Here is a 27936-nt window from a genome sequence, read left to right on the forward strand (position 1 = left end):
CCTACATCTGGCCCTAAGTTCTTAGCATGACATTAATTTCACTATGTGCTTTCCTGAAGGCTGCAGTCAGATAGGGTTGCCGGCAAACGTTGTACGCTTTGTCTCCAACATTCACAGAAACATACATATCCTATGTAGGGACCTTTTCTTAGAATATCAACAGTTTTACTATAAAAACACCTCTTTTTCCCATAAACGTTAGAGGGAGATTCCAGCCACATGACCACATCTGTATGCTGATTGCCTTTGCTACAGCTGCTTGCTTAGACTACCGAATCCCTGGCCTATATGGGATCAGTGTCTCGCTAGACTACAGGCCTCCTTGCTCAGGGATGGGTGATGATGTCTTCCCAGGGGGGAAACCTGAAGGACATGTTAGGTTTATTATGCTGTGTTCTAAACATAGCGTAGATAGGAAAGATATATATCACTCCTAGTGACAGTATCGTGGGACTGTTTTGTGTTTCACACTCCTTGTCACCTTTTTTGCTTTTAGTGTATTTTATCATCCTAGTTATTGCAAAACATGCTATTCTATCTAAGATGCAGTTACTTCAATAAATCTTTAATGAACTATATTCTGCCTCTGTTTGTCTTTGCCCTTGTGAGACTAATGTAACTGAGAGAAAGGGGTTAGATCTGATGGACCACGATTACCCTGAGGAGTCTTTCTAGTCATGCGCCCGGTTGCCACAATCATCCCTGCTCTTGGGCAGAGATGATGTGCTGTTCGTTAGCCGGAAAACCCAGATTAGGCGGACAAGTGTCAGATGCTGTGGAACTGTACCCACAATCTATGTGATTCTGTCACCCAAATCCAGTAGCCTCATTAGGGTCAGTTCTGTGTGTGTGCTTTTCTGTGTGTGTGCAATGAATACTTCTCTCCGCGGAGCCAGTGCATTGCTGTCTGAGTTTAATTATTAGTAACAATAGGTCTCATAGACAGTGCACTGTAAAGGCAGACCTAAAAACTGGAGGAAAGGCCAGACCTATTAAAACAGTAAATTACTTCAAAACTGCGCTGCCATCAAAAGCAGGCCACTTTTCATAGTCAGACACAGGCTTTACAAAGAAAGTAATACAAAGGCTGCTTATGAATTGCAGAGTAGACTTTCACTTTTTCCATATGGGTATACCATGCACCACAGTGGTGGGTGCTGGTTCTCTCTTGACTTTGTTCAAACACAGACATGAATGTTACACCCTTGGGGCCTACAGGTGTATCATGTTTTGAATATATATATCTTTGGTCAGTGGACAGGAAAGGTTGTCACACAATGTATTCTTTGTCTTCTTCCTGTTGCTTTGGGGAGGGAACACTGGCTATTAGCTGTGCAGCAAAGGTACTACCACATGAGAGAAAGTGTTCATGAGTTTTGAAACTTATTGCACAGGTTTAGCTGCACCTGAAAATCCTGCATCCATTGTCAGCACTTGTGTCTGGACCCTGTATGTCAATGAAGGTTAGTGTACTGGGCAATTATTGAAATTTCACTAACTTGTCTTCACAATGTTCTTCCATTGCTATATTAAGGAATCGTGGAATTCATTATATGGGAAATAATCAATCAGACAATTTCTGAATTGTGTCTACAGGTTAGTGGCTAGTGTTGGATCTTTCATAGATTCACATGCTTGATTTTTTTTCTCCCTCTCCAGGCTTTCGAAACCCACAACATAAATGTTAAGTTAGTGGAGACAGAAAAACAATGCAGCCATGTAACATGCTGTCATACATAGCCTGTCTTTAGCTGGTGAATATGCAGTGCAGCTTTCTACTGCCTCTAATAGAGCTAAAGCTTTTTATCACTCGATTATGAGGATGCTCTTAAGACTTTGTAGCTAACAGGCCCATAAGACACTTCTTTGAACATTTCTCTCAAGACTTTGGGTTTCCCACTATGGTTGAAACTCCCACTAAAGTAGTGCATAGGTAAGGAAGGATGTAGGTCTATGTTGGAATCTGAATGACTTAGCAGGAGAAAGTTTTGGTGCAAAAGGTAAATCACGGATGCTCAGAAGTTTTGTTAGCTTTAAAAGAGATAGTAGCATGAGTGTCTCCAAGGGAGTGCATGGAGTCCCACCTTTCGAAATACGAGCTTCCTTGTCCTTGACTGCATGCTAAGCACACGCACTGAGCAGGCCCCTGGTAGAGCACAGACTGCAGACCTAATCATCTCTTTGTGCAGGAACATAGTATCTACAAACTTCTGAATGCTGATTTATCTTTCTGTGCACACTAACAGCACTCTCCCTCTTTCCTTTGCAGATCAATGCTCTACTAGCACCGCCCCAGGATCATTTTGAGATCTTATTTTGCTTTGATTGCCAGTACACTGCCTGTCTGTGCAGCCAGGACTCAGTGACCTTCTTCTGGAATGTGCGACCATCTAGTTTAGGTAATGGAAGCCAGCCTGGGAACACTTTTCATAGATAAGGCAAGTGAGATGTGGTTGAATGGGTGGAGAAAGTTGTGAGGTGCCCCTCCCCTCCCAGTCAAAGAGTAAATCTCATTTTCTCACCTAACAGAGATTTCTCTAGATTTATGGGCCAGATTTACAATGCCTGAGTTCCTCTTAACGCCACACTAGCCTCATTGTTTTTACTCTGATGTGGTGTTAAGGATGACATTCTCCTTCACCATATTTACAAAGTGCCACAATGCTTTAAATGTAAATTGCTCCACATCTTACTATCACTGATTCTGTCCGCAACCTTGTCAACAGTTCTGATGACAAACTGGACTAATCATATGGAGCTTTTGACATTTCTGAAGGTTTCTCTTTCATTTTTGTAGTCCCATCCTTCACTGCTGAAGGTGTTTACAATTCTGTCAGTCCATAACCTTAATTATGAAGTGGCAGTCTTTGGGGATGCCCTATTGCCCAACTTAACTACAATCTATATCCCATTATGAATTTGAAGCAGAGGAATGTGGTGATTCCCCTACTGGAGAAGATTCTACATGGGCTTCTTAGACCAATAGGAGTTTGAATACCTCACTCCATCAACAGATCATGCTCCTGAAGGCCCGCAATGAGGCTATGAGCATTTTTATGAACTCTGGCACCTGAATAAATACTTACCTATGGTCCAAGTCCCCATGAACTTCCTAAGTATCTTAAAGATGATAGAGGCCTCTCAGAGGCTAATTCTCAGCCATAGTACTATTTCACTGGTCTCTCACAGGCACCAGTGCCAGTGCTGCCTCAACAACAACTCCCACTGCCACCAACTCAACAACCTCCACCTCACCCACTGTTGCCTACACAACCTCCACTACCAGACCAAGTGACATGAATCTCCAACAACCACAGAGGGTAAATTGCACAGTGAAAAGGAGAGGAATAAGAGGAAGAGAAAGAAGAGATGCTTACCTGAGAGCAAGAGGAAGGGGATAACCAGGAAGACTTCAGAGAGAAAAAAAACACTCAAGTCACTCTCCTGTGATCTTGTGTGTCTCTTCCACTCTTTGTTGGAGTGGGTAGCTAAAGAGCTACCTTTTGTGGTGGTGGAGAACCCTCTAGGACTCCAAGGAACAGCTAAGGATGTATGTGAAGTCTATTCCTATCTAGACAACATATTGAAGGAAGTAGTGAAGGTAACAAAATTGCTGACCACGATTCAGGTGGTGGTGATGCACTTGGAATAGAAATCTTGAGCACCATATTCCACATCAGTAAGCATCACTGCTCATTCGAACTGAGATTCCACTATTGCTGCGGCAGCCCAAGGAAAGTCCACAAATCCTGTCCTGCAAAACTCTGTTTCCCACAGAAAGAGAGAGGTGTATAGAAAATCTTTGAAGTTGGGCTAGGTGGATGGCAACAACCTCTATAAGTTCCATAAAGGTAGCTAACGCCTTGGTAATTTTTAGGTAGTATAACCACCAGATGTGGCATGACATCTCACCACAGATAATTTTCATACCAGAGTACATAGATCTCTTGTCACTATCTAAAATGAAAATTTTTTTGCAAGTTTGTACTGGCAATCATTCTCAGAAGGCAATATATTGTCAGTGACATGGTTGAACATCTTTGCGTATACCTTTCTGCTGCTAGCCCCTAACCACATGGTCCTGCAGAAGGCTATGAGAAAGTCATGGTTCCTAACACTTATTGCCCCTGTAAGGCTACACCAGCATTGATACATCAATTTGTTAGCAACAAATTGCCCTCAAGATTAATCCCAATTTCCTTTCCATACATGAGGGACAGTTTTACACCAGGACCTGCAGTTGCTGAACCACACGGTTTGGTTCCTGGTCACCATAATTTGGTTATTTAACCATTTGTTCAGACTGCAGGCTGATAGTCACACACGCCTGTGCCCCTTTAACAACAAATCATACCACATTAAGTAGAAGACGTTCCAATTGAGTGGCCAGTCAAATGTCTTAATTTTGTTTTAGTACAGCCATACCTGCTTCATTTGGCTCAGAAAAGTCTGTAGTATGATTCAGTTATGGTCCATCTGGGTGCAATTTCCAGGCTCAGAAGGACCTTTGATTATCTTTCTTATCCAAGAGGATCCACAAACAGTTCCTGAAATTCTTCTTCCAAGGCGTTCCCTATTTCTGACTGCCCCCTCTACCCCTGGAATTGAACACCATGCTCAGGCATATGATGTTTCCTCCTTTTGAGCCTGCCTGTCAATTGGAAGTGTTAAAGTATCTCACCTCTTGTGGAAGACAGCACTCCTTTTCACACTGACATCATCAAGAAGAGTGAGTGAGCTCCAGGTTTGCACAACAACTGAGCCACATTCGCACTTTATCAGGCTCAAGATGACCCTGTGTACCAAGTCTTATGCCAACAGTGCTGTTGGGCTTCCATGTGATTGGACCATTCAAAGTTGACTCTTTCTTTCCAAATCATTCATTATCAGCAGCAAGAGCATTGCATGCACTGGATTTGCTTAGATGCATAAAGTTTCATATGGGAGGAACCAAAGACTTGAGAATACTTGATCAACTCTTTTGGTTGCTCAATCCGGGTCTGCCCATTGTCAAAATAAGGCACTGCCTGGGGACTCTCAGCTTTCTTCACTTTTTGCCACAAGAAAGTTAAGCATCCCAATGGGTGTAAAGTGGCTGCACACTCTCACAGTAGAATAGGAGCAATAGCGGCATTCTATATGGAAGTGTCTTTCTCGAACATTTGTGAGCACTTACATGGAAGAAAAGGCACATATTCATCAAGCACTACAGTCTGGACTTAAATAGTGCAGCAGACTCTTCAATGGACCAAGCAGTTCATTAAAGGTTAGCGTGCCTCTCTCATATTATATATGTCCATATGACTACTTACTATTCTGATTTATCCAGGTGAATCTATGAACAATCTAATGCAGATAAATAAATTAGTTCCTTGTAATTCCAGTTCCGCAGCATTTATAGATTCATATCCATTCATCCTTTCTCTCTGAAGAGAGGCTCACCGTCTATTTGGTTATATCCTACAGGGTTGTAGAAGGAAGTCTGTGCTAAGGTGGCCTTTAGGGGTGGAATGCACAGAACATTGAAACTCACTTTGTTGGTGTTTGAGCTGTTTCAAATGATGCTAATAGGCTACTAAATACACACATTTGTTGGGTATATAGCCATTTTAATACCGTTTAGTGCTGTTTTAAATTACTGGGGATACCCAGCATGATGACAGTGAAGGATTCAAGCATATGACCCTATGAAAGAAACTAAGTTGGAGTAACTAATTTATTTTCTTCTACAAGGATCATCCTCTTGCTTAATCCAGGTCTGTTTTAACTTTAGGTGAGGTGAACTTTACAGTCAACGTTGAAGCTGTGGGCCTCTGCGGTCCACAGTTGATCACCCTGCCTGAGAGAGGACGCAAGGACACCCTGATCAAGTCTGTGCTCGTCAGGGTAAGTGGGGCTCTTACAGCACTAAGGGTTTCCAGGGTAGAGAAGTGGAACAGAGAGAGGGGGAGGCTGATAAGTAAAGAGGGAGCTACCAAAGAGCGTACCGAGTGATAGTCATATGGTGCTGAGTATGAAGTGAGCATACATGGGAGGTGTAAAAGGACCAAACATTAGTGATGAGGAGGAACATAGCTGGGATGAGTGTACATTTAAGGGTCATACATAGCATGGCAACTGTGAGATGAGGACAAGATGCAGTGAGTGAGTAAGAAGGACTCAATGAAGTTGAGTAGGGTGGAGTGTTGTTTTTTATGGGGATTAGTATTTGATCACATCCCTCAGTGTATATGCCAATGTGTATGTAACCCCAAGAGGGGTGGTGCGATACCCGGCAGGAGCAAGTTGGTAATAAATTAATCCAAAACAAAACGCTAGTAATCGCACGCTCAGGACGTCAGGAAGAAAAGACTTTAATCATAACGCGTTTCGGCTGCGACAGCAGCCTTGATCACGTCTGCTGTGACAGCCGAAACGCGTTGTGATTAAAGTCTTTTCTTCCTGAAGTCCTAAACGTGCGATTACTAGTGTTTTGTTTTGGATTAATATATAAATATATATATATATATATATATATATATTTACCCCTGAAATTGTGTACAAACCTTCAAGTCTGTATACATTGTTCTTCTCTTTACATGTTTTTGTGCATACATATATATGCATGTTTAGCTATGTACTTGTTTGTTATTAGAGAGGGGATAAAAAGGGCAAAATTGCAAGGGGTCATGTATAGGGCATATTGGTTTATAATAACCATAGTAATTTGTGTAGCAAACACATTGGTTTATTTATGAAACATATTGTATGTGCCTAGTTGCATTCTACACCGTTACCCTTATTATATTGGTTTTCACATAGAATTGCCACCTGGCCAGCATATTAATGGCATGACGGCTAAAAGAAATTGAATAAATCAGCAAAATCTGGCATTTTTTTCAACATTTGAAATGTAGCCTTTCCACAGCAGACACGTAAAATATATATAAACTAAATTAAGAGTTGCTTAACCCATCCTGACTATTAAAGCAAATAAAGGCTGCATTGCCGTGCTAAAAAAAAGACTGAAAATTTTACAACAAAACATCAGACTTTTTAAGAATTTGAAAACATGAAAAAAACATCTGGCATTTTTCTCCCAGTAAGATGGCCCATATTTATATAGCTTTTGCATTGCCCTTGTGCCATGCTAGGGGTATCAAGGGTGCTGCGAAACCTAAATGAGATTTATCAAGCCACTCCACCATTCGTGTCCCCGCATGGATGGATAAATCTAGAGTAAGCCAAGGCAGTGCACATCGCTGTATTGCGTTACTCTGCGTCAGTGAGGTGTGCCGTGGGTGGAGAGTGGGTGTTCCCAAGCATCCACCCATGCATTCTGACACATTTTCTGATTTACCAACACTGGTAAACCTGGGAAAACCTGAGAAGTGTATGCCTTCCCACCAGATGCGCAACAAGGAGAAATATCTTTATTTCTCCTCGTTGTTTGCACTTTCTATGTGCGCTGCATTCTGCAGCACACTTAGAAAGAGGAAAATGCCCCTGAGGATTGTTTTTGTGCAGGAAGGTGTTCCTTCCTGCACAAAAAAAATAATCCTGCCGACACCAAAGGTACCTGCGTTGGCACTAGGCAACAAGTTATGCATCAGTGCAGACAGAGAGCAGGAATGCACCTTATAATGGTAAATATGCTGCATTCTTACCCTCTCACTTTCACACAGCACAGCAAGATGGCTTGCTGTGTAGCATGAAATATTTATAAATATGGGGCTTTATGTATGCATTATGCTGGTTTGTGTACAGTAACACTGGGTATGCTATGAATATCTTGGTCAATGCAGAGTTAAACTATTTGCCCACATTACAGCACGTTAGTTTGTGTGAGAAATCATAAGGTTTCAGAAGTGTGATTTTTAAACAAAACATATAGATTAATATTCTCAATATACTGATTTATAGCAATAGCGCACTGCCTTTGTCTGAATTGTGACTGGCTGTATCTAAAAAAACTGAGTTTTTATCATTGACCTCCAATTAAATTGTGTCCTGACTATTGACAGTAGTGTCTTAGATGTCAAGTGCGCTAGGACCCTCGCAGTCTTGGGTGGCCTTTATACAGGAAGTACGTAATCTGATGGGGCGTGTGAAGGTGGTGGTGGGAGGTGTTATGACGCAATAACCTCATAGCGCGATAGTATGTTGAACAATAAAAACATCTGTTACAGAGCTCTGTGTGTGGCGTATTCCTTGTATGCTTCTGGGCGGAGAGGACACTGCAACTGGTGACGAGTAGGAGATAGGTCCCCCGACGAAACAAAGCTGCACTCCATGAGAGTTTACAGAGGTGCATCAAACTGCTCTTGCCTTCCATATGCGCCCCAAATTGATGCAAAGCAACCTGCTGTTGGGGCATGTGGAGTCAAAGCCCTACTCCGGCCCATACACAGCCATCGAAGAAGTGGATGGCCCTGCAGAAGAGCACATTCGAAAAGCCCACCAAAACCTGTTGGTACGGCTGAAAGAAGAGATGCTGCGTGGCGCTATAACCCATAGCCATCATCAATACAAAGCTAATGTTAAAGGCAGTGACAACCAGGTACAAAAAACAGAAACGTACATATTGGCACAAGCGAGTAAAGTGCTGTATGAACTTGATAATCGGGCGTGATGACCAGACCCAAGCAACGGGGTGTTGCGTGGATAGGTTGCTGGTCCTGTTTGTGAGAAGAACCCTTCCTGAACAGGCACGTGCTGTCAATGGCAATAGAAGGAAGTGCAAAGTATGAAGCAGCTCCATTCCTATAGCCACTTCCTGTGGTTTGTTTGAAACCACAAAGAACCAGAACATTGGTGTCAGGTGGACTGAATGGACTGAAATGTTTGAAGATTTCATACATGCCCTTGGAAAAGAAGATGATAAGGAAATCATTAAATATTTTAAAAACCTTACAGGTAATGGAGTGACTCCATGCCTACCCCCGTTTCCGGAAGCCGGATCGACACCCACTCAGATTAAGGAATTTTATGAGGCCATGTGCTGCGTATTTGAGCGGTCCAGCCCCTCTGGCATGCTTTCCGGTGCTGCGGGGCAAGAGGAGGCCCCATCCAATTCCACGCCAGCAGCCTCGGCTCTGATGGGGTCCTATGAATCTGATTCTTGATCCGGACCGGCGCTGGACATTCCCAGGGAACCTTCTTTGGCACTGGTCCTGATGCTGATGCTCCCAGTGCCACCGGTGCCCACTGACATTGCCAGCCACATTCTGACTTCTTATGATCCGGAACGGCATTGTACAGTGCTGATTCTGGTGCCAGTGGCGCCCACAGGTGCCAGATCATTGTTTGAGCCTTATTTTTCACAACCAGGCATGGAAAAAGAATGGGAGTGATCACTGGGCCCGTTAGAACACCAGTTAGAGAGATCTTTGGACTGGTCTGAGGAGCTAGGAGAGGCCAGTGGTCTGGACACCTCTCCAGATACTGGTTTGCTCACTCCCGCCCACTCTGGCTACGGAGGAGGGATGATGGTGCATAGGGCAGCGGAGGTCCTCAAGCTGCCCCCAGTGGTTGTCAAGATTAACATCTTGATGGAAGTACTTCAGCCTGGGGCTTCTAAGTCTGAACCCCTTCTGCCCTTTAACACAGCACTTACAGACGCATTGCGGGGAACTTGGTCCAAGCCTAGCACAGAGGCTCCAGTAAATAGAACGATCGCCTGCTGCCATCGCCCTGCTCCTGGCGACCCCTAGCTTTCTCAGCCAACACCCCATCCCTGAGAGCTTGGTAGAGCAAGCCTCAACTTCCCATGGCACTTCCTCTTCCCTTTCCCCTTCCCCGGACAGGAAATCCAAGAGGCTGGACCATCTTGGGAAGAAGATATTCTCTTCAACCAGCCTGGCACTGAGGTTTGTGAACACCTCCTGCTTATTGGGCCATTTCTCACACACCATTTGGGATACAGTTGCGCAAGTGTTGCCTCAGGTCCTGGTCCTATTCTACCAAGTAGTAAAAGATGAGAGGGATGTAGAGAGGTTCACCATTCATTGTGGCTTAGATACAACTGACTCACTAGGCAGAGCTGTTGCGTCAACAGTGGCCTTAAGGTGCCACGCCTGACTGAGAACATTTGATTTTTCAGGGGATGTCCAGGGAAACCTGATGGACGGGCCCTTCGATGGGACCAGCTTGTTTGGCGAGAAGGCAGATTAGGCGCTTGATCGCTTTAAGGAGCCTTGGGCTACGGCCAAATCCTTGGGCCTCTCGGCGACCCTTCATCCACTGTCTGCCTTTTGCCCCTTTTGTGGCTATGGAAGAGGCATGGCACTGTGCCAGCCTTATGCTAGCCACCGTCCTACGCAACCACCTCAGGCTTTGCGAGGACTTGGACGCGGTGCCTTCAGACCTAGAGGGTCTGTAGGCCAGAAGTTGTCTGCTAGTCCCCAGCAGCTGCAGCCTCAAAGCCCTCCTAGTTTGGTTCTGCAGAATCATGATTTCCCAATTGAAGGGAGAATACACCATCATCTCCACCACTGGCAAGCCATAACATCGGACGCATGGGTGCTGCAGATCATCATGAAGGGCTATGCCCTACCTTTCCAATCCCTTTCTTCCACAATACAGCCAACATTCAAATGACTGCCGGAGGATCATTTGTCTCTACTCTGATAGGAAGTTACGACTCTCTTGGCCAAGGAAGCTATAGAAAGGGTCCTGATACCAGAAGTAGGGAGTGGTTGTTATTTCTGATACTTTCTGATACCGAAAAAAACAAGGGTGTTTGCCCTTTTTATACCTACTGGCTTTAAATCGTTTTCTCAAGAAGAAGTTCAAGATACTCACATTGGCTCAGGTCTTGTCTGCCCTAGACATAGAAGATTGTTTGGTAGCGTTGGACTTAGATGATGAATATTTTCATATTCCCATCCGGCCGGCCAACAGGCATTACCTGCAGATCAAGGTAGGCCATAAACACTTCAGTTCAGTGTGCTGCCATTTGGTCTTACCAGTGCCCCTCGGGTGTGCACCAAGATGATGATGGTGATTGCAGTTCATCTGCACAGGTTAGGGGTTTCAGTCTTCCCTTATCTCGATGACTGACTGTTGAAGGCGAGCCTGCCCCAGGCAGTGGTCTCCCACCTCCTGACTGTGGCGAACCTTCTGCATTCGCTGGGGTACACTATAAATGTGCCAAAGTCACACCTGACTCCAGCTCAGATAAGGAGCTGTTCTGGACACAGTGCAGTTTACAGCTTATCCTCCTGAGCAGTGAGTCTAGGATATTCAGGCTATGATACTGATGTTTCGGCCTCTATTCTGGGTTTTGGTGAGACTGACTCTGAGGCTTCTGGGCCTTATGGCCTCCTGCATCCTGCTGGTGAATCATGCGAGATGCCATATGCTGTCTCTGCAGTGGGACCTGAAGTTCCAATGTGCTCAGTACCTGGGGAAACCCGGTCCAGATCTCAGAGGGAACTGCAAAAGACCTGAGGTGGTGGATTTTGAACCCTGCTTGGGTCAGAGGCAGACCCTCCTCCCTTCCAGAACCAGACCTCACTGTAGTGACAGATGCATCACTTCTGGAATGGTGAGGCCATCTTGGAGAGGTAAAGATCAGAGGACTTTGGTCTCTGGCAGAATCCAGACTCCACATCAACATGTTGTTGCACTGGGTGATCTGACTAGCATTGAGGCGTTACTTCCCTCTGTCAAGGGGAAGTTGGTGCTGGTGTTCACAGACAACACCACTGCCATGTGATACTGCAGCAAGCAAGGTGGGGTTGTGGACCCTGCGTCTCTGGATATGGCTGGAACAGCAGGGCATAACCATGGAGGCTCAACACCTGGCAGGTTCTCTGAACCCAAGGGTGGACAAACTCAGCCATCGATGCCTAGCGGATCACAAGTGTCGTGTCCATTCGGAGGTGGTACAGGGTCTCTTTCAACACTAGGGAGAGCCTTGGTTAGATCTATTCGCCTCCAAAGATAACATGCAATGTCAGCAGTATCGCACTTTGAAGCTTCCAAGCAGCAATAGCTCAGCAACACTTTTCATTGGGAGTGAAGCTCAGGCCACCTGTATGCTACTCTGTTCATACCACTCCTGCCCAGAGTTCTCAAGAAGATCAAAACCTGGCCCAAGTAATCTTTGTGGCTCCAGACTGGGCACGAAAGGTTTGGTATCCTGAGCTTCTGAAAATGAGCTTCGATCCTCCGGTCATGCTCCTCCTTTGGGAGGATCTTCTGTCACAGCTGCAGGGGAGGGTTCTCAACCCGAACCTCTCAACCCTTCACCTTCCTGCTTGGAGATTGAGCGATGGCAGTTGACAGCTTTCGATCTTCCTCCTGAAGTCTGTAATGTTATCTTGGCAGCCAGGCGTTCCTACCCATAAATGGTATACACCTGCCGATGGCAAAAGTTTGTAAAATATTATACAGAGAAGTCATTAAATCCTCTATTTGCTTATCTCTCATATTCTTCTTTTTATTCTTCCTCTTGCCCAGCAGAGCTCTGCTCTGGGCACTCTTAAGGGTTATCAGTTTGCTGTATCTGCTTTTCTGTAGCTGCCTGACCAACCCTCCTTGTTTAAGTCCCCTACTGTAAATAGTTTTCTAAAAGTGATTGTACATATGTTTCCCCATACGCCCTTCATCATGCCTCAGTGGGATCTTAATCTAGTTCTCACTTACCTCATGTGTGCCCCTTTCGAGACACTGCACAATCGTCCCCTGAGGCACCATCAAAACAGCCTTTCTTGTCTCCATAACGTCTGCCCGGAGGGTGAGTGAGCTGCAGGCCTTGTTATCCAAGCGGCCATATCTCACAGTGTTTACTAACAAAGTGGTGCTTTGCACCCGTGCTTCTTTCCTTCTGAAGGTGGTGACCCCATTTCATTTGGGACAAACCGTCACCCTGGCACCTTCTTTGCTCCCTCGCATCACTCTAAGGAAGAGGAGCGACTCCACCAACTGGACCTAAAAAGAGCGTTGTCGTTCTACCTTGACCGTACAAAAAAGTTCAGGGTGGATGACCAAGTTTTTGTGGGAGACGTGGGAGTAAAGAAAGGGCGGGAAGTATAAAAAGTAACCATTTTGTGCTGGGTCATTATCTGTATCAAGATTTGCTGTGCCCTGGCTAAAAAGCAGCCTACTAAGGGCTTACAGACTCATTCCACCAGGGGAAAAGCTGCAACCATGTCGTAAGCTCGTGGAGTCCCAGTCCTGGACTTCTGTCAGGCAGCAATGTAGGCTTCCCTTCATATGTTTGCAAAGCACTACTGCCTAGACAGTCAGGTCTGCAGGGACAGGCATTTCGGCCGTTTGGTCCTGCAGGAGTTTCTAGTTTAAAAGGTTTTTCTTCACCCCACCGCCAGGAGGATATGGCTTAGATATCTATTCAAAGGTAAGGAATCTGCAGCTAGAAGTCTCCATCAGATGAACAAGCTACTTCTTTGCTAGTGCATTACCTGGTAGAGACTCTTTCTAGCTGCAGATGCCTTACACCGACCCATGCCTCCCCGCTCTGTGAACTCATTTGCTAGGGTCAGGGTAATCACTTTTCGAGACCTAGTTTTGGGACACATATGCGCCAGTTTGTTTCATGGCTCTGTGCTCCTGCCGTGGAAAGTCCTGATAAAGTAACTGACACTTGTGTGGGTGGTGCCTATATAGGTGACTGTGATGTCACTTCTGGAGCCACCGATGCTACGCAGACCCAAATGGAGCCACCCAACAGCACGTGCAGGGGTATTGCTTGAGGAAACGTTCTGGATTCTGTCTGACACCTAGGGAAATTCAAAGGTAAGGAATCTGAAGTTAGATAGATTCTCTACCAGATAAAACGTTACCGAAGGTAAGTAACTTGTTCACCAAGCACAACAAGCTGGTGAAACGATGGGTGAATTTGGTGAAAGACTTGATGCACTTCTCATGCACTGTAAGTTCTGTGACATTAATGATGAGGAAGCCATGCACCTCAGAGCCATTGATGGCAGACTTTCAGACTCCTTCGGAAGATGCATGTTGAGAGGCCATTCAGTTTAGAGAAAATGCTAATGGCTACAAGGGCAGAACAACAAGCAGATCACTGAGCGGCTGATATAGAAGCAGGAACAGCACGTAAAGAATCAGCTTTGATCATGAAAAGCAAGCAAAATCACAAAATAGATGCACACAAGTCGACATATGTTTCCAATGTGGGTTTTCATTTGTCCTTGAATGTAAATGTCCAGCCAAAGGACAGATGTACAAAGGCTGTAGGAAAGCAAACCACTTCATAAAAGTTTGAAAGCAAAAGAGAAACTAAATGCATCACAGCGAGAAGAGAAAATGGGATTCAGAAAGTTCCAAAAGCATTCTCGCCACGCCCACAAGGCCAAAAGGCAACATCAGTTACAACAAGTAGAACCCAAGCATAATGGTTGCCCCATAACCTTCATTATAGACAGTAGAACATTTCAACAGCCTGTCTCCTGTGCCATGCCTCACTCTGTCAAGCACAAAGGTATTCACGTGAGCTGCTTCCAAACTGTTAGAAAGTCAAGGAACAGTTAGGGCAACCATGTGACATAAAAGAACATCAGTGCAAGCACCAATTCATGTCCTTCAAGCAACTTCATCTAGTGCATACTTGCTTGACTTTGCCACTGCTGCTGACATGGTACTGATATCCCTCAACTACAACGTCCATGCTTGGGGTGAAAATGCAAGTCAGGTCTCTGTGTTGTTTCATGGCTTGGGAAGACACAAAAAGATGAAAGTGCAACTTCATATTAATGAGGACATCTGCCCTATTGCCCAATGGCACCAAAGAGTCAATTTTCACTTACAAGCAGCCGTTGAGAAAGAACTAGAAACACTGTTGAAACATGACATCATTGAACACTCCATCTGTTCTACGCCGTGGGTTTTGCCCATAGTTGTGGTGCCAGAAAAGGACAGTGAGGGTGCAGTGCACACCAGTGTTGATATAGGCCAGGCCAACAAAGCAGTTAAGAGAGAAAGACACATAGCAGGCATGATCCTGCAGCTGAGCAAATCTAAATTCTTCTCCCGTCTTGACCTGAACAAAGGATATCATCAACTCGAACTTGAAGAGAACTGTAGATACATTGCTACTTTTTTTTAACTTGTTGATTTGTTCAGATACAAAAGACTTGAGTTTTGGAGTATCTTCTCTACAGAGATATTTCAGGATATTTGCGGAATTATTCAACCTGTTACACATGCTTTTAATTACAGTGATGACATGCTGGTATTTGGGGCAATACAAAAGGAACATGACAAGACTCTTACGCAAAGGTGTCAATTACTTGCTGATGCAGGTCTCTCTCTGAGTGCAGCACAGTGTGAGTTTAACAATGCCAAACTTAAATTCTTTGAGCAAATATTTTCTGATGGGGGAATTACTCCTGACTTGGGATAAGGTGCAAGCGCAGTCATCTATCCTCCCCCCGCAAGATGTGACCATTCTACCATCCTTCTTAGGCATGGCCAGTTATTGCTCAAGGTACATTCATTACTTTTCTACAGTGAGTACCCCATTCAGAGACTTAACAAATCTGAATGTCCCATTCCAGTGATCTCTTGAATGCAATCACAGTTTCAAAGAAATAAAACATGTGATTGAGAATGCAAATGAACTGGCCTATTTTGACTCCAAGTTGCATACTGAGATCACAGTAGATGCAAGCTCGGTGGAGCTGGGGGAATCCTTGTTCAATCCAATGGCCATTCGAATGCCCAGAGACACATTGTGGCCTGTATCAGTAGAAGGCATAGGCCAGAAACAGAACTTGCCTATTCTCAGCCAGAGAAGAAGAGTCTTGCAGTTCTGCGGGCCTATGAATATTTTAGTGTATTTTTGTATGGGAAATGTTTCACTATCATCATAGACCACCAGGCGTATCTTTGGAAACCTGAAAGCTAAGATACCCCCTCACATGGAGAGTTGGGGGTTGCGACAGCAAGAGTATGACTATGTGATAGTACACAAGCGGGTGAAGGACAACAACGCAAAGATTACTTTTCATGAGTGGCGCTACATCTCCACAGTTCAACATCCAAAGTAGATGAAGAGTATCTGAACTCCATTGTGATGTCCACCATGCCAGCAGCTCTATCCTATAGCAGATTATTGCTGTTACCAAAGCAGATAAAGACATGCTGATCCTCAAAGACCTTGTTACAACTCAAACTTGGAAGGCAAGTATTCGACCTCTTGCTGACGATGTTGAATTCCAAAAATTAAAAAATGTATAGGATGAGCTATTTGTCACTGAAAGGGTATCATATTGAGATGCTCGAGCATTGTCATACTTGAGAGCCTGAGACAGCAAGCCATTGAGCTATATCATGAAGGACATTGTGGCTTTTTAGCCACCAAAAGAGGCCTAACAGACCAAGATGCTGATTATGACTTTGGCAGTATGTGTACTGCCACGGTCCAAGTGGTAAAGACCGCTGCATTTCGAATGTGGCGGCTTGACTGAAGCTAAACTGCCACAACGCCGCCAGTTCTGCCGGTGCGGAGGGACCGCCACGGCCGGCGCTGAGCTCCTCCGGGCCGCCGGCATGCCTAAGACTGCTGACTGTATTACGAGCCAGCAAACCACAAGGCTTTTCACAGCAGTTGCCCCGCCACGAAAACCCTGATAGTAACGCACTCTGCGACAGGAATCCTCATTCCTGTCGCTGGCCCACGCACCTCCATACACAGAAACACCCCCCCACTCCTCCACACACATAGACACACACAGATGCTCGCACACCCATTCCGACACACACATGCTCGCACACATTCACACACACACATGCACTTACAACACCCCCTCCTTTCGGTTGGGCCACTTACCTGTCTGGGCCACACAGCAGGCCACCCCAAGATGGTCGTCCGGGAAGGGGTAGATGTCGGCGGTTCGCCCGCCAATGCTGCACCTCTGTTCAAGGACCGCTGTGCCATATTACTACCTGTAATATGGCAGGCAGAGTCCTTGTGGCATGGCGGTACTGGTGGTGGGACCACCTCTTCCTCGCTGTCGGTCGGCCCGGCGATGGCGGTTTTTGGCCTGATTTTTGGTGGTCTCATGTGTGTGCTTGTGCACGGCAGTCAGGAGACTGTTATCACTGGCGGTATTTTGGCAGCTGCCAGCACGTTGGTCGTTCAGAAATACCACCAAAGTCGTTATGAGCACCCAAGTGTGGTTACCATCGCCTAGATGAATGAGTTGAGAGAGAGCTAAAAGCATGCCATTTTTGTAACTTTTATTCTGCAAGGTGAGGCATCATCCATTGACAATGTTTCAACTTCCTGCGTAAGCCTGGGAGAAAATTGTGCCTCTAGAAAATGGACATCATCTTATGGTAGTCATTGATGAATGCTTCTGTTTTTCTTTGGGGGAAGATTTGTCATCCAGAACCCATGACAAATTCAATGAGAGGCTTGATGACATCTTTGCAGTGTGGGGCATCCTCGATGTTCTCAAATCTGATAATGGTCCTTCTTTCAATAGCAAAGATATCAATGAGTTTCTTGTTCTACTCAATATTAAGCAGTCACGGCTCACATGAAGCAGAAGCGGCAGGGCGGCGTGCGCGGGGGGTTAAATTAAAAACATTTTTAAAAAAAACACTTACCTCCTCCGTCACACCGCGCCGCCCTCCATCACTGCAGTGCAGGCACAGGCTCCCAGCCTGGCCTGCGGCCAACCCTGACGCTGCCCAGAGCAGCATCAGGATTGGCTGGATGCGCTCAGCCAGGGCACTCCCAGGCAGATTGGGAGCCTGTGCAGGCTCTCTGCCAGGCTGGAGAGAGCCCACTGAGCGTGTGTGTTTGATCGGCCCGAGACGGTTGACCAAACACACATGTGCTCTGAGGGGGAGTGCTCCCCCTCATTGCTCGTCACCCCGTGGCCCCCCTTTTCCCCAAAAACGATAATATACACAGTTTATTATAATTTTTGGGGAAAAGATTTTGCAGCTGCTGCTGCTGGCAGGGGAGCAACACTCCTCGGCCCTTATGGAGGAGCCGCCCCTGATGTTAAGCATCAAAGCAGTACATCCCTTTGGCCCCAAGCCATTGTTATTGTTGAATGATTTATGGGCACCCTCAAGAGGCCAATCCAGCAAGCATTGACAGAGGGAATTGATCTAAACCAAACCCTGTGTCCAGCCCTTTGTGCTTATCGATCAACTCCTCACGCCACAACTGGTTAGAGTCCTGTCACATCGCTATTTGGGGAAGCCATCAGAACCAAGCTACCACAAAGGACATTGGACCAATTGATGAATGCCGATAAAGCTCGTGGCACACAAAATGAAAGCATATGCTGATCAGTGCCGACCGCCCGGGAAACAGTCTTTGAGAAAGGGGACTAGGTACTGGTCAAACAGAAACGGAAACTGTAAACAGACACTCTCTTTGCTGTCAACCCTTTGAGAGTCGTGACATGCAAAGGACGCATGGTGACAATGCATCATCCCGGGAAATCCATCATGCAGGACATGTCACACTTCAAACACTTGCCTCAATGTCCTTTGGCTACTGAAATCACAAGCGATGCAACCCCGTCTGAATGTTCAGATCACACATCTGAGCCTATGTCATTGCTACCTAATGACAGTGCACCTCAACTTACTCATACCACCCGATCTGACAGACCAGTGCAAGAGCCTTGGTGACTCATTGAGGAGATATGATGCTAACATTGTTTGAACTTTTTAGTTAACAAAGTTGAGATGTAGTGTCCTTGATGTCATGTGCTCTAGGACGTTTGTGATCTTGGGTGGCCTCCAGACAGAAAGTACGTAATCTGATGGGAAGTGTTAAGGTGTGGTTATAAAAGTTACGACGCAATGCGCGCAGAGTATGATAGTATGTTAAAGACATCTGTTACAGAGCTCCATGTGTGGCATAGTCATTTGTATGCTCCCTGTCTGGGAAGGACGCTACATTGACTACCAACTCAGTGTCAAGGTAAGTATACATAGGTAAAGACAGATTTTACTGTTCATACTCTGAATCTACTTATCTTTAAGGGATAAATCATCAAAGTATGTGGGCAAATATTTAAGTAGAGAAAATCTGTCCTTTACGTGGCGATACATTTGGAGTCAATAATCTACACGCAATATTATTGCAGCTCAATAATAAAAACTCATTATTTTACTTCTGCTTTTAGATCTTATCGTTTGCATTGCCTTTTATGGTTTGATGCAAAATGTAATCTTCTGGAAAAATCTAGTAGAAGAAAGCGGCTGTCGCACAAGTGAAACTGCGCTTTGTTTTGCACATGGATGGTAATTGTAAGTCTACTGATGCATATTTCATCAGTCATTCCATCCATATGGCTGCAATATTTCTACTTGCGAGTTCTCCACTAGCATTAAGGCCCTCATTATGACATTGGCAGTCTTTTTCCAAGACCGCCGATGCCATGGGTGCCAGAAGACCGCCAGTGCTGGCGGTCTTCCGCCCGCCAAAATATGGACACTGCTATATTTCTGCCACAATTAATAGCCATACTGGCGTTTGAGGCATCTGGGCGGTGCTACCACCTGCACCGCCCCACCAGAAAGATGCCGCCAGCCGTATTATAGTCATTAATATGGCTTGGCGGGGTCCTGCTAACGGGGTCCTGCTGGCAGGCGCTGCCGTCGGTAGCAGCGTCCCTTCCCGTTCCCTGCCGGACGACCTCCTTGCCGGACAAGGTAAGTCAGGCGTCCAACAGGGGAAGGGGGGGTGTTGTGTGTGGTGTCTGCCTGTGTGTTTGAATGTGTGTGTGTGTGAATGCGTCTGTGAGTGTTGTGTATGCATGCTTGTATGCATGTGATTGAATGCGTGTATAAATGTTGCAGTGAGTGCTTGTCTGCATGTCAGTGTGTAAGCATGTGAGCATGTCAGTATGGATGCGTGCCTGAATGCGTGTGAGTATGTGTGAGTGAATGCGTGTATAGATGAGTGTGAGTGAATGGGTGTGTGGAGCTGGAGTTGAATAGGTGTATGCATGGTGCGTGTGGGTGTGCATATATGCGGAGAGGGGGTGGTGGGTGCAGTGACTGTGGGGGGTGGGAACGCTATGTGTGTAGGGGGTGGGGGTTGCAGTGACTGTAGGTGGTCAAGTGCTTGCTGAGGGATGGGGGAAGCCGTCTACCGGTGACTGGGAAGGAATTCCCTGTCACCAGTAGCCCTACCGTCAAGGTTTTTGTGGTGGTGCTACCGCCATGGAAACCATGGTGGTAGGCCTGCTCATAATGCTGCAGTTGGTCTCCTGTGGACCGCTGGGTCGGAGATGAACATCTCCGGCCCAGTGGTTCATACTGCCATGGTGGTATGAGTTGAGATGTGGCGGGTTGGCAGAGGCCAACCTGCCACACTCATAATGTGATACTGCCACATTAACCCTGGTGGTCAAAAGACCGCCAGGGTCATAATGAGGGCCAAAGTCCCCCATTGGGAGGGTTACCTCACAATGGTGGGTTTTATGGTAAAACTAAACACTAAAGGTCTTGCTTAGTGTTTGGCGGGTCGACTTCGTAGGGCTGGTGCAACAGAGGCACCGCCTTGGCTACCCCAGCAGCAGCTGTCCAACAGAGTTTTCAGCCCTTTCAATGGCCATGTCTCCGGCATCTACAGTTGTAACTGTTTTCTTATCATGACAGTAGCTTGACATGCCTTGATGCCTTGGCAGGAGACCTTCCTTACAATGAAAGAACCCCAAACTTGGGACTTTCTTTGGAAATAATATAACATCCCCCCCACCCCCCTTTGTGCTGAAAGTTTTTTTCCCCAATACGTGGTGAACAAATTCTGGTCTTTTTCAGTTCTATTCGACATGATTGATAATAGCAGAGCAGAAGTCATTGGGAGTCACTATTCTTTTCTACGCATTGTCATCATAAAGGTTTTGCCCACAGCAGAACCAGCATAAGATACTCAGGCCCTCATTCTGACCCTGGCGGTTTGTAACCGCCAGGGCAGAGGGCAGAGGAAGCACCGCCAGCAGGCTGGTGGATGGCAGAGGAAGCACCGCCAACAGGCTGGTGGTGCTTCCGGGGCAATTCTGACCGCGGCGGTAAAGCCGCGGTCATAAAAGGGGAACCGGCGGTTTCCTGCCAGTTTTCCCCTGCCCCAGGGAATCCTCCATGGCGGCGCTGCATGCAGCATGCAGCGCCGCCATGGGGATTCCGACCCCCTTCCCGCCAGCCTGTTCCTGGCGGTTTACACCTCCAGGAAGAGGCTGGCGGGAATGGGTGTCGTGGGGCCCCTGGCATGGGCCATGCCACTGGCATGGGCACTGCAGGGGCCCCCTAACAGGGCCCCATTAAGATTTTCAGTGTCTGCAAAGCAGACACTGAAAATCGCGACGGGTGCCACTGCACCCGTCGCACCCCAGCAAATCCGCCGGCTCCATTTGGAGCCGGCTTCATCTTTGCTGGGGCTTTCCCGCTGGGCCGGCGGGTGATCTGCTTGAGATCGCCCGCCGGCCCAGCGGGAAAGTTGTGATCACCGCCGCGGTCATTTGACCGCAGTGCGGTGTTTGGGCGGTTTCCGCCCGGCGGGCAGCGCCCACCGCCCGCCGGGGTCGGAATGTCCCCCTCAGTCCTGAAAACTGCACTTTCATGATCTCTAAATGACACCAAGAGCCTGATGTGGTTGCAATTTATTGCCTCATCTAAATAATGCCCTAACATAGATCCTCAGACTATTTGGATTCTCCTTAAGTAGGTGGTCGATCTCCACGGATATTCTAAGCAGCCTTTCTGAAAAGAGCCCATTGTGCCAATTTGAGGTATACAACGTTTAAGTTGGTACTCATAAAGAGATTCAACAATGCTGCCATCTATTATTACTTGGGGCTCTCGGAATCGTTATGCAATGTCTTCTCTTGGAGTTTTAGTAAGTACATACACAGTTTTTTTGCCCTGGCCCCTCTGGTCATAAAAATTGAGAGTTCACATGTGCATGGTTGCCTCCATAGTGGTTGATTGCATCAGTATCTTTCCTGTTTTTCCCCATCTAAGTGTGGGCGTATAGCAAGAGGTTCTGCCAAGTCACCAATAGGAAAGTCAATGCAACCGCAGCACCATGACCATTGTTTTCCTTGAATTGCTCTCCAAAATACTGCATGCTGCAATAAAGAAATTTGTGATATATAGTTATTCACCTACTTATTTTTATTGGGAGCCCTAAAGAAGCTCACTGCGAAACACGTGTTGGCTGAAAATGACCAGCTGGCTGATGGCCACGATGGCTGAAGCCAGCTTTGGGATTTAACACACATCTTCTATCATTTATTACAGTCCATTGTAATGAGTCCATGATGGTATTTTGAAATGCCACTATAAGCCCAATTTGATATGTTTGAGATTTATACTCTTAATAAAAGGAGATAAAAATGTATTAGTACATTTTGGTGAATTTATGTGCCTGACAAGTTCTTTAAATATGTTCTAAACCTATAGGCCAAATTGGGTAACTGGCTTTTGTTGTGCCAGCTTGCGCAGGGCCATCTTATCTTATTGCCCTGATTTTTTTATATTTCTATGTATATTCCATGAAACATTTTTTGATGAAGAGATGTCATGGTTCGGGTTTCCTAATTCCTTGTTAAGATATGATAGGCAATTTATATGTGTGAGTAAACATGTGTGCGTGCATGCATACATCTTTGTAAATATGTGCATGTATGCATATGTATTAATTCAAATGTTCAGTTGTGAGAGTGCTTGTGTTTGTTTCTTTTTGTGGGATTTTCTCTAAAGGTATCCTTGCAAGACAATATATGCCAGTCAAGGAACATTATTTCTTTCCCACTCTTTCATCATCCTTTCTGTCACTTCCACACTTCTCTCGTCTTTGCTTACTGCACTTTGATTCTCTTTTTCCCTCCCCAACAGGCTGAGGGAATAGCCCAAGAGAAGTCTCGCAACCTCATGCTTTGCCCTAAAGGTAAGAATGAGTACAGAGATGCTCAATATTCACATCACAGGTCGAGTTATTATAATCAGTATCACAGGAGGTCCTTGTTATAATTAGTATCACGGCATGATTAACACAACAGTGTGATGTAAAGGCTGCAAACTGGACAGGTCATGTAATAGATAAACATGACCTCTCCGTCATAATCCCCAACATCTCATGATATCATCTCACCATACTCTGTGGCACATGCTGTCCTTTCTGCTACCTCTCCTGTGTGGCTTTCTTGGCCCCGTCCTCACTTTCTTTATTGGGCCTCCACCTGCTCTATTGGGCCCAAGACTGATGGTGTCCATACCCAACTTCCCTGAGGCCCCACATTGTTTCACCACTTCCTGACTCTCTTCTCAACCTATGCAGTACTATAAAGTACTCCGCATTCTTGCGTCTCCTTGAGTCTGCTGTCTCTCAAACTGCCTCAATCCTGCTCCCACATAGTCCCCAATCCTCCCACATGTTCCCCCATTGTCCACTCAACTCCTACCCTTTTGGTCCTGCCCCTAATGGTCTCCACTTACTCCTAGGGCTTTGTTGATCCCCACCATTCCATTCTACTCTCTCTCGGTTATTCTTGACTCATCTTTTCACTTCCTGGCTGGCCCTCCCGGAGCTCCTATTGCCCAGTGTTTGCCTTACCCTGACTCTACCAATATTGATTCCCACGGGCTATCATTTTCTTCACCTTCTCCCGTCACTGGTACCACTTGTGGTCTCTTTATCTGCTTGTGAGCTTCTCTCCCATCTACCAACCTCTTTTGCACGTGTTGAACTTTGTATCATAGCTCCCCAGAGCACCTTTCCATCCATTCATCATCACACTAGTCGATAACCCCGGCAAACATCACCTCGAATATTGGATGACACCAGCACCCATCACTCACTCCACTGCAGCCATTAACTAAACCTGAAACCGTTCTGACACCACTAAAGGACTCCCAGACAACAGCCTCCATCATGCGCCTTTCCTTCTGTTATAGCTCAGGTGATGTACCATCTAATTCAGTGTCTGTTAATATGCAGATACTAATTAAAAGGCTGCTCTTTTGAGACTTTCTGTATGATTTTCCACAATTGGACAACTCGACCTGAACAAAAATGGAACAGGTTTTACAATTACACTATTCTGCATGACTGAATCTTTCAAAGGTTGACAGCTTGAATTATTCTTTGCTGTCTAACCTGGAACCCCAGGTGATGTTTTAAAAGCAGTACTAAGAAATTGCAATAAAAATAACTTGAAACTCTCTCACTTTTTTAACACAACCACCTCATTAAAAATGACACTAAATTCTACCAATAAAATGAAAGTGCAGTAAACTCCCCTCCTCCAGTAGCCACTCTGAAAGCCTTTCTGGAGTTCTGCTCAGAGATCTCTTCCTCCTTGTTTTTTAAACTAGTTTTTCACTGGACTGCATTACTTTGTCATTAGTGCTCTCTGCTTCAGGAGTTTTGGCTCAGTGGAGGAGAGAAAAGCTCTTTATCTAGAAATGTCTGAATCTTTGCAGAGTGCCCTTTTCCAGGCATGTGGCAAGAAAAGGTTATTTGTGGATGACCCCCATGCTAGTTGCGTGTACTGCCTTTACCCATACCTTGAACTCAAGGATTGTAAAAATGCTGAACATGCACTGTAAGAAGGCTGATTGCTCAGATGGCTACAGACAAACAGAAAACCAGTGACCAGTTCTGTTCTAACGAGCATCCCTTCCACAGCACCTTCCTTAAAAACTAGTGCTTAAGCGTCTGGTATACAGGGGAGAAGCACCTGGGAGGTCGTCATCTCAGAGAGGTCCATGTTCTACTTCAGAAGAACTCCCTAATAACAGCTCCATACAATCTGACAGATGTCAAATAGGCAAACAAGTTGTCTCCAGAGACACATCAGAAGACCAAAGACAATTCCAAACCATGAACTATGGCCCCATCAGCGACCTTTCCAATAACAAACCCACTTCTCTCCTGTCCATCTGCTTTCACTGCACTGTCAACGTTGATGTCAATGCCTTATCAGCACCTGCCCTACTGTCGACGATTTAACATCCACCTTCTAAGATGGTGCTGATGGACACATTATCAAAAGCACAGTTACCATTTTCAATGTTTCTTTTATCAGCACAACTGTTGATAACTCCATTGTCGAAGACACAGAAGAGAAGGGCTTTCTTTACTTCTGGTTCATGCTAAACGGTCTTTGCTTGCTGAGGATACATCACCAGCAAAATTCTACTGTACTTGCCGATGACAATCTTGCACCGTGAAAGGGAGTGTAAGGATGGAGGGCATTCTGAGGCAGCCATCAACCCCAACTAACATACAGTGAAATGCCATGAAGGAGTATGATGAGGATGATCAATAAAGACATGATCAACAGGAATAGGGAAGGCGCAGCTATGATAAGGAGAAAGAATACTCCCACTCGGGTAGAGTTACCTTTATTCCGAGAGATTCATCACAGGGCAGCACAGCAAACAGGCAGAGTGGCAGTCCCTCCTACAGCATCCAGCTCTTATTCCTGGCAGAATTTCCTCCGCCCAGAAGGATTCTAACTATGTTGTGTCAGAGGTCCGTACTTATACCCATTCCTGTCTTTGAAGTAGGCAAACTTTGAAGAGAAGCCTTTGTAGTGCACATGATCCTGCCTTTCTCTGCTCTGGTCCCAGATACACTCCAGGTGGCTGGAGACTGCTTTGTGTGGGGACAGCCACACCCCTATTCAGGTGCAAGTGTCAGCCCCCCACCATTCTAGCTCAGGAAGACCCATTAGCCTGGTGATGGGCCATCAGGATATACAGGGCACATCTCAGCTCCCTTTGTGTGACTGTCTAGAGTGAATACACAAACAGCCCAACTGTGATCCTGACCCAGACGTGTATTCACTTTCTAAGAGTGGCATTTTCAAACTTACAATTCAAAAACTAACTTCACCAAAAGATGTATTTTTAAATTGTGAGTTCAGAGGCTCCAGGCTCCATATCTCTATCTGCTCCCAATGGGAAATTACACTTAAAATATATTTCAAGGCAATCCCATGTTACCGTACAGGAGAGATCAGCCTTGGAATAGTGAAAAACACATTTAGCAGCATTTCACTATTAGGACATGTAAAACACACCAGTACATGTCCTACCTTTTAAATACGCTGCACCCTGCCACGGGGCTGCCTTGGACCTACTTTAAGCGTGACTTACATGTAGTAAAAGGGAAGGTTTGGGCCTGGTAAGTGGGTGCACTTGCCAGGTCGAAATAACAGTTTAAAACTGCACACACAGGCACTACGGTGGCAGGTCTGAGACATGTTTACAGCGCTACTCATGTGGGTGGCACATTAAGTGCTACAGGCCCACTGGTAGATTTACAGGCCCTGGGCACACACTGTGCACTTCACTAGCAACTTACTAGTAAATCAAATATTCCAATCATGGAGAAGCCAATCACGAATACAATTGAGACAGAGAGCATATGCACTTTAGCACTGGTTAGAAGTGGTAAAGTGCCCAGAGTCCTAAGGCCAACAAAAGCAGGTCAGAAAAAAATAAGACGAAGAAGGCAAAAAGTTTAAAGATAACCCTTCAAAAAGGGCCTAGTCCAACACCCTTGCTATGACATGTTCCAGAAGTGGAGACAGATTCCTTCTATGTGAGCGATGAAGAGGGAGAGGAAGGAGACCTTCTCAAGCAGCCACAATAGATGAGTGGGATGACAATGTGATCTGGCAACCATTGCACCTCCCACCTCATGTACACTTTCCTCTAGATGATCACTCCCATCTTTCCTTCTTAGTAGCGAGGGCATTGAAGAATTCTGACCGGCTGGTGTCAGTTAGACTGATTTTAAAGAACCATCCAGAATCTAAGGGCCAGATTTACAAGACCCTTGCGCCACCAGAACGCCACTTTTTGTGATGCTCCGATGGCGCTTAGCAGTGCACCACATTTACAATGCGGCGCTCAGCCACTTTTTGTTGCTTAACGGCACCTTGTAAATATGGGCCCCTCTGACACATTTTTCTTCGGCAGGGGGGCATGCAATGGGTGTTGCTTCAGGTGTTCCACTGAAACACCCATTGTTTTTTATGCTGCCCACATTTACAAGAAGTTGCAAATCTGTGGCAGCGTCAAAAACTAACCCCTCCCCAGGGGTGGCGTTAGCATGGCACAACGAGGAGGAATACTTTTATTCCTCCTCGTTTTTGCTTTTTGCACGTGTGTTGTAATCTGCAGCACACATAGAAAGAGCAAAATGCCATGAATGATTGTGTAAGTGCAGGAAGGTGTCCATTCCTGCAAATAAACAATCATCAAAAAATGACAATTTACTACTTCTATGTGTGCTGTTTTATGCAGCACACATAGAAGTGCCAAATCGCCATTGTAGAATGTTTATGTGCAGAAAAGGACACCTTCCTGGACATACACAAACATTCCCTTCAATGTAGACACCCTTGCACTATGGTGCAAGGATGCCTGCATTGTTGCTGGCAGCTATATTTAGCACCAGCGCAGGGGCAAACACAGGGGGAAACCATATTTATTTAGTAAATACAGAGTATCCTGTGTGTTTCTAAAGTGACACAGCTCGGTGCTGCAAATTTTGGTGCAGCACCACTCTGTACCACTTTGCAGTAAATCTGTCCCTAAGTGACCTCTATTATAGATCATGTCTGGAAGGAGGTAGTCAAAATAAAGCAGAATAAACAGGGCCCCAACAAGACTCCAGCATGCCTCATTGGGCATCCCAAGGGCATCTCTATACTGATGCAAGCTGCACAAAACCACTCCAGAAATCCAACTTGCCATTGCACATCCACCTCACAGGAAATGAGCAAACTGGGCAACTTTGGAAAGAGAATTTCCACTCTGGCAGGGATGTCCATCAAAACAGCCAACAATATGGCCTTAGTTGGCAGGTACAATCACCAAACGTGGAGTGGACATGGCCCCACACCTTGATCTACTTCCAGAAGGAAAGAACAAAGAAGTTGTCATTCCGCGACAAAGGTGCTTCAGCGGAAATGATGGGCA

At 45.8% G+C, this 27936-nt stretch overlaps 1 protein-coding gene across 2 annotated transcripts in view; it reads left to right on the forward strand.

The window, feature by feature from the left end:
* LOC138303678 (alpha-2-macroglobulin-like protein 1) overlaps positions 1-27936 on the forward strand; it is a 400879-nt gene that overhangs the window by 207879 nt on the left and 165064 nt on the right. For both annotated transcript variants that reach the window (XM_069243004.1, XM_069243005.1), the window contains exons 20-22: positions 2270-2399; positions 5774-5886; positions 22837-22888. In XM_069243004.1, coding sequence (XP_069099105.1) covers positions 2270-2399; positions 5774-5886; positions 22837-22888 — 295 coding nt within the window. The remainder of the gene's footprint in view (positions 1-2269; positions 2400-5773; positions 5887-22836; positions 22889-27936) is intronic.

The sequence above is a fragment of the Pleurodeles waltl genome, chromosome 7 (assembly GCF_031143425.1).
Source record: "Pleurodeles waltl isolate 20211129_DDA chromosome 7, aPleWal1.hap1.20221129, whole genome shotgun sequence".
NCBI lineage: Eukaryota > Metazoa > Chordata > Amphibia > Caudata > Salamandridae > Pleurodeles > Pleurodeles waltl.